This window comes from Corvus brachyrhynchos, unplaced genomic scaffold (genome assembly GCF_000691975.1).
Source record: "Corvus brachyrhynchos isolate BGI_N302 unplaced genomic scaffold, ASM69197v1 scaffold305, whole genome shotgun sequence".
Lineage (NCBI taxonomy): Eukaryota > Metazoa > Chordata > Aves > Passeriformes > Corvidae > Corvus > Corvus brachyrhynchos.
Window position 1 is genome coordinate 2,373,632 of NW_008239284.1, and position 7,613 is coordinate 2,381,244.

Below are 7,613 nucleotides of genomic sequence, written 5' to 3' on the forward strand. Positions count from 1 at the left end.
TGGCGGGGTGTCGTGGTGCAGCAGGGGCGGTGTGGCTGCTGCTCCTGAGAGGGGACCCACGCCAGGGAAGTTCACAGAGAGCTGTCTCCCGTGGGAGGGACCCCACGGCCTCACAGGAGCAGCGGAAGGAAATCCCGGTGATGAGCTGACCAAACCCCTGTGCCCTTTCCCCTGCGCTGGGGGGGAAAGGTGTTCTAAGGGCTTATTTTACTTCTCATTATCCTCTTCTGATTCTATTAGTAATAAATTCACTTAGCAACTTAAGTTGAGCCTGTTTTGCCCTTGAAGTGTTTCTCCCGGTCCTTATCTCACTCATGAAGTGTTGGTTAATTTTTTTTTTTTCCTTTTCCCTCCTCTGCCCATAATTTCCTGTCATAATAGCCCTCCCAGACCTGTGCTTGGTTTGTAAGAATTCATCTTTAATCTTTTTTACTCTCTTCTATAAATCCAATATGTACTTAATAAAAAATATGAAATATGTCCTGTGGTGCAGATCTAAAGGCTGGGATAGAGATTGTCTGGGTGAGGGAGTTTATCTTTTCTGTAAAACTGCAATTGATTTAGATTCTTGACAGCTATAAAAAATATAAATTTTCAACAAAGGCAAAAATAAAATCTCCCTCTCCAGCTGCCTCAGGGTTCTGCAATGCCAGAACAATTTAAGCAGCCTCTATTGAAGGCACATCCTGCTGTGGAATTTTACCAATATTCCTGCCACTGGGAAACAAACTCTGGAGTTATTTTTAGGATAGAGAATCCCCAAAAACATGTTAGGGTACTCTTTGGGTGTAAATGGCTCCACCTGGGTAGAGACCAAGCACGAGAGAGCTTGTGATGGTGAGTGTATTGGTTTGGCACAGCCTGGTTTTAGAGAGAGAGGAATCATGGGTTTATTGTGGAGCTGCATACTGGTAGGTCTGTATATAATTAATTGGGAATGTGAAGAACTGGAGTAAGGAACAGTTCCGTGCTGGGAAAAGGAGGTGCAGATGCTACATGTGGCGTAATAGACAAGATGCTGCAGCGTGGTTGGTTTTATTCACTCTTTTGTGTACGTATTTAAATTTTCTATTCTTTTTTCTTAGTACTCTCTGTGTATTTGTACATGTCCATGGGACTCCTCTCCACCCTCTGCATATTGCCTCATGTGCCCCTGCTCGGAGGGAAGATCTTTTCTCTCCTGCTATTTGTGTGTGTATCCCTTCAGGACATCCAAAGTGCTCCTTCCTCTCCCTTCAGCACTGACACAGTTTCAACTGAAGTGCTGAATTTTGTGTTTTGGACAGTGTTCTTGGAGGAAAATGTGAGGCAATGGGGAAAATCAATGCAAAACCACAGTCAGGGAGGTCTAGGAAAAGGAACTCCAAGGAAAGGCTGAAGGGATTACAGTGACTCAGATTGAAGGGAACGAGCCTGATGTGGGGTGGATGACAATCAAAATGAAAGAGCCTGAAGTGGGGTTGATGACAATCTCATAAAAGCTGATGAAAGGGGAGGAGAATCTTCTGTTCTTCATATCTGTGTGAGGAAGGACTTGAAGTCATGAGGTTCAATTGCCAAAAAATCAATTCAGATTAGATGTGAGTTAAATCCTTGCAGCCGTAGGGATGCTGAGTGCTGACACTGATTGCTGGGGCACTCATGTCATCAGGGGTTGTGAAGAGGCAGCAGGCCAGTGTATGTGAGGGATGGTATAGACCTAATTGGTTCTGTGTTGTTTGAGAGTGGAATTTAGAGGACTTCCTAAGAACTTCATGGTCTTATTTTCCTCTAATTTCATGGTTGTTACAACCAAGCCTCCAGACAGATGAGGATGAAGAGTCTATGGTGCATCGGAACCCGGTGATCTCATCTTCCCTGCGCTACAGTCACTGATAAAGTTCCTCCTGCCAAAACCTTTTCTCTCCTCATTGTCACTAAATTATTAGAGTACCATGTCCAAGATTTATATTCCCAATATAACTTTAACAAGCAGTCTCCTCTTCTCATGGTAGGCAGGACACAAAAAGAGTTTTAAATAAAAGGCTTGGAAAAGTTGAGATCAACAAGCTAAATAAAGAAAATATCAAGCATATCTTAAATACAAAGGTACACCTAACTGAGCTAAAAATATGATTCATATGATTAATTCAATGTATTGTAAATCCTCACTAATTTGCTGTTTGCTTATTTAAACTTCCCTTAAGTCATACAACAAAAAAACCCCGTTAGTTTTCTTTGCAAACATTTAATAACCACGCAGTTCTTTTAGAGTTATCACATTACAGGATTTCATTTTTTTGACACGTTAGACTTTAATGCATATTCATTAGTGGACTCTGCAGTTCAGATCAAGCCAGGCTTGTCTGAGTCCATGAACAGTGTGTTTCTGACAGTTACTCCAAAGCTGCCTCCCTGACACCCTGCAAAAACTGCTCCAGCCTTGGGTGTTCTCACTTTGCTTTATCCAGCTCTTAATTTGCAAATATTCGTGCAGCCTTCTGCAATTCTCAGGGTGTTTCAGAAGTTAATAGGCTTTTCTCACATCTTTACCCTGTGGAATAATATACACAGAGTGTTCCAGGTGTGTTTTGTTTGACTCTTGGTGTCAAATACATTGCTTACACCTATCTGGGCAGAGTCACACTCTTTAAGCACATGAAATTATTTGAAATTGCATAGTAGGAAGTAATTTCATGCAGGATTTTCCTCTAGGTTAACAAAAAACCCAAATCGAGCTTATTCAGTTGAAAGACTGATTGTTGCAGCGTTTTTGGTTCAGGATGTTGAGCTTTGTCCCACAGTTCCTCATCCTTAGAGCCCCAGGTTAAGGATGAGATGAAACTTTGCTGTGCAGGAAATGTGTCCGGTTCTGCAAAACCTGTCTGTGCACAGAAGATCCAATGAACTGCCAGAGGATCTACCCTTAGGAATGTGTTCTTTTCCCTTTTTCCTGCTGTCCTGAGGAACACAAGGCAAACCCAGGTGCTGCTCTCTTTTCCCCTTGCAGGTGGCATCGTGCTGAATCCCTCCTTCTATGGAATCCCTGGCCACACGCACACCATGATCCATGAAATCGGGCACAGCCTGGGGCTCTACCACGTCTTCCGGGGGATCTCCGAGATCCTCTCCTGCAGCGACCCGTGCATGGAAACAGAGCCCTCCTTCGAGACTGGGGACCTCTGCAGTGACACCAACCCTGCTCCTAAGCACAAGCTGTGTGGGGACCCTGGGCCTGGCAATGACACCTGTGGTTTCCACAGTTTCCTGAACACGCCCTTCAGCAACTTCATGAGTTACGCAGGTACTGGGCTTTTCTGGGATTGCTGGGGAGGTCTGTGGCTGGGCAGGAGTGAAGAATTGCAGTGTTACCCCTGATTTCTCAGTCTGTTTCTTGTGGGGCTTTATACTGATAAAGGTCTAGGACCGGGCTTGAATCCCTTCTAGTTCTCCTTTTGTTTTATCCCAGTTTTCCCCAGCTTCGCAGAGTTTCATGTGAAGACTAGGCAGAAGGTTTGGGGGATGGAAGAAATGAGATAAGCATTAAGAAAACAGCTTCCAAAGGCTCTGCGGCAAACCTGACACCCTATTTCTCTGGGATCTGGATGCCTGTTCTATGAGATCTTTCAAAAACTCAAATCCAGAGATTGTTTATACTCTCCCAAGGAGCTCTAGAATGTCGGGTGATATTGATACCACCAAGGCTGTTGGATAAACCTGTGACAAGTGGACAACTCCTGAGGCCCTGCTCGTGCCTCCAGGTGTCTGTTGAAATGCCATGTCCAGGTTTGATTTGGAATCACTCACATCCCAGTTCCATCACTAGAATGTGAATAGCGGGATTCTGCCTGGTCAAGGACTACCAGTGTGCTGTCCTGGTTTGTACTGGGAGTGCAACTACAGAGGCTCCATATCAGTGTGGTAAAGCCACCCCTCAAAGCAAAAGCTGATGTGATCACAGTTCTTCAGCCACAGCTCTGCTGCCCAGATGTGCCAGGTTCTGGCATTCCTACCAACAGAGCATATCCCAAAGAGGGCATTTGCTTTTGTGACCCTGTCCAATTGGATGAGGCTGGATTGGAGTCCTTGGTGCACCCCTGGAAGCTCAAGGGGAGCTGAAAGATCCTCTGTTATTTCTCAGAAGGAACAAGGGATACCTTGACTCATATTTCCCTTATTTTGGGCCACAGGGTCTCTCTGTGGTGACAATCTATGACAGTGAGCTGTCAGCATCAACAACATTTTAAAGGCAACCAGTATACTCACAGACACTGAAGGGCACCTTTTTACTCCAGGCAAAAACACAGACTGCCCACTCAAAAGGTCACAGGATTGCTTATTCTGTAATAAAACTGTAGAGAAGCAAAGTGTTTAATGGCATCTGGGGCATGGATTGAAATGATTTATAACAGAAATGCTTTTATGCCCTTCGTGGCAGTAGCTAAGAGTGTTGTTGAGTTTTCTCTCTATTTTTCTATTTGTTTAGAGGGTGCTTTCAGGGAAAAACCCACCAAGTCAGCTCCTCGGTGTGCTCTGTGTTGTGGAGCCTGTGGTCAGGCAGGGAGCCTGAGCACCCGGGCCAGCCTCGTAGTGGACCTCTTATCCCCCAGAAGAGGCAGGGCCACCCCAGATGACAAAATCCCCCCACCAAATCTGCTTGTGTGGATGTGGCGAGGGGCGGAGCGTGCCTGATTCACAACTCTGAGCTCTCTTCTTCCAAAGAGAACTTGCCTTGCCAGCTGACTTGGGAGCTGAGGCAGAGGCAGACCACAGAGATACCCATCTGCTCCTGGGAGCTACATGTGTGCTGGTGTTCTGAGATGAAACCTTTTCTTTTTCCTTGAAAAATTAAGTGAAGCGACATGATAAGCATCTCTAGAGCTCAAGCATGAATCTGTTTGTTTTTCTGTTGTTGTCAGTGGAGTAAAATATATCAGGGTATCGAATTGCTGTCAAAATACCTTTGAAACGTAGGTTGAGGTCATGCAGTTCTAGGAATTGCCTTTCTTTCCTTTCTGTTTTGCTGCTCATGTACAGCTTGATCATATTGTGTTTGTCTGTCTGTCCCTGCCCCATCCATCTGTCCAGTTACCCCCAGCCCTGAGCAAAGCACTGACTTAGATAATTTTTAGTTTTCCTGGAATTACAAGTTACAATGGCCAAAAGATTAGGTAGTGTGAGAAATAGGACTTGTAAATTATTTTTACAAGTCCAAATAGCTGTGGTGTTCCCAAATAAAAGATAAGTTTGTTTTTTAGATGACTTTTCATGAAATCGTTAGGAGTTCTTCCTCTGAATTCCGTTGGAGTATTCATCCCAGCAAAGTATAGAATTTCTCTAATTATTTCTTTATCTGAGGATCTTGAACCTCTCTTGATATTGAGTGGAACACCTTTCTCCCTCGCCTCTCCTCCCTCTCCCTCCCCCAGGACACAGCCTGTGCTGATGTTTAAACAGATTGAGAATGCAGGTCATCTTGCTGCTGTGCCATTGTCTCACGGCTTTGTCCTATATATATTTTATTGTTCTTTTATGATGGCTATTAAGGGCCTTTGTCTCCTTCTGTGCTTCCGTGAAGAATATTTATGGCTTTTACAGCGTGCTCAGGGGTAGACCATCGATAATTATTGAGGAAATCCAGAGATGTCACATTAAAGCAGCTTTTTGCATACCCACAGGGATTTGTAGATTTTATCAAGCGGGTGGTGTCTGTCTCTCTGCTGTGCATGTTTGATCAGAGGAGGGTCACTGCTCAGTGGAATTGGGAGAGACACAGGGAAACATGTGAGCTGGTGTGTCCCTACTGTGGGGCAGCTGGAGTCTGAGCAGGATCCCGGCCGGAGCTGTCTCCTTTTGCCTGCATCTCTGGGAAGATGTGGCCAGGTTTTAAATTAGCCAGCAAACACTCACTTCTCTTTAGAAGAAACTCATATTTTCTTGTTCCTCTGGAGTACCACAGGGCACGGACTCACAAACATCAGAGCACCACTGTCACCATATTGAACTTACCCGCGACTCCCCGAGCAGCCTCCGGTGACCTGCATCTTCCCAGGGAAGTGCAGCACTTGACCTGTGCGGAACTGTCATTGTTGTTTGGATCCCAGCTGGGACCGAGCTCTGCTGGGCTGGGAACTCCGCAGGCACATGTGAAGGAACACTCTGTGTTTTCAAGAGCTTTTCATCTGATGGGAAGAACACCAGAAAAAATGGTTGAAGGGCTCAGCATCAAGTTCCTCAGCATAGCTTTGCTGGGTGACTTTGCACAACATATTTATTCCCTCTGGGATCTGCACAATAGAGAGACAGCAATTTTCTGCTTCTCTGGGGCATTGTAGTTGTAAAGCTGTATGGCGTTCAGAGGGCACTGGATGTGTTCTTGTTGCCAAATCATGTTTGAGGAAAACAAGACAAAATGAGAAATGGATATTTATGGGAAATCATCCAGCATAGTTATTTCTCCATTTTGAATGAAAAAGAAATATGAAATATCGAGAAATGTTTGTGAAAATTTCAGAAGGGCGTTAGAATTATAGTGGTAATGGGGGAGATTTTTTACAGAACTAAAGTTATTTTCTGCACCAAAATGTATGTTTTTAATCAGTGCCTGTAATATTTTGAATTGACCTTTCAGAACATTTTTATTTGTTCATTAAAAATTTAAGAACTTCAAAAGTTACATATTTTTAAAATTCTGTGGTGTTTTAATCTAAGAAATCTGACAGAGTCTGTTGCCCACAGTTTGCATGAATCCCAGTCAGTGCTTTATCCTTACACTACCATCCTTTACCCTTCCATCCTTTCTCAGAGATATTCTTTTAAATGTGAAATTCTTTTGAACCAGCGCTCCACTGGTGGCCCAAATCCTGACCAGAAGGTGCTGCACTGAGGCTTTCTGTTTCTTCCCCTCTGCGTCTCTGCCTCATTTAGGGATGATCTCTGGGTGCTTCAGGTGTATCCCAGGTCAGGGGGAGGGAACATTTATTGATTTATTTCCTTCCTTTTTAGCCATTGTTTCCTTTCACCTGCCTCCACAAGTGATGGCTGCGCTAATTCCTTCACAGACCATTAACTCTGGAGTGCTGTGGGATCCCAGCCCGGCCCTTCCAAAGAGCTGCCATTCACCAGGTCGTAATTCTCCCTCTTGCTCCTGCCTCCTCTCCCACATGGCTGATGTGGCTTCTGTTTGAATTCCAGATGATGACTGCACCAACTCCTTCACGCCCAACCAGGTGGCCAGGATGCACTGCTACCTGGACCTCGTCTACCAGAGCTGGCAGCCCACCAAGAAACCGGCTCCTGTCGCAATCGCCCCCCAGATCGTGGCTCGCACCTCCACCGCTGTCACCCTGGAGTGGTTTCCACCCATCGATGGCCACTTCTTTGAAAGGTGATCATGCTCTGCTCTGTACTCTTGTGCTGCAAAAATGGGAAGGGGAGAACCAGAGACCCCGCTCCAGGAGGAGCAGCTTGGTCATGTGCTGTGCTCAGCCTGGGTTAAGGCTCTTTCCTAAATTGGTTCATACTGAGGAGGTTATTGATCTGTTGTCTGCTCTTCCTTTCTCAGCCTGTAGCACTCAGTTGAAGGCCATTGATTTGCCATGTAAAGGGCAAATCTTTCTCCATATATTACGGGA

At 45.1% G+C, this 7,613-nt stretch overlaps 1 protein-coding gene across 1 annotated transcript in view; it reads left to right on the forward strand.

Annotated features, from left to right (window-relative positions):
* PAPPA (pappalysin 1) overlaps positions 1–7,613 on the forward strand; it is a 182,364-nt gene that overhangs the window by 58,410 nt on the left and 116,341 nt on the right. The window contains exons 4-5 of the mRNA XM_008638326.2: positions 2,990–3,283; positions 7,174–7,366. Coding sequence (XP_008636548.1) covers positions 2,990–3,283; positions 7,174–7,366 — 487 coding nt within the window. The remainder of the gene's footprint in view (positions 1–2,989; positions 3,284–7,173; positions 7,367–7,613) is intronic.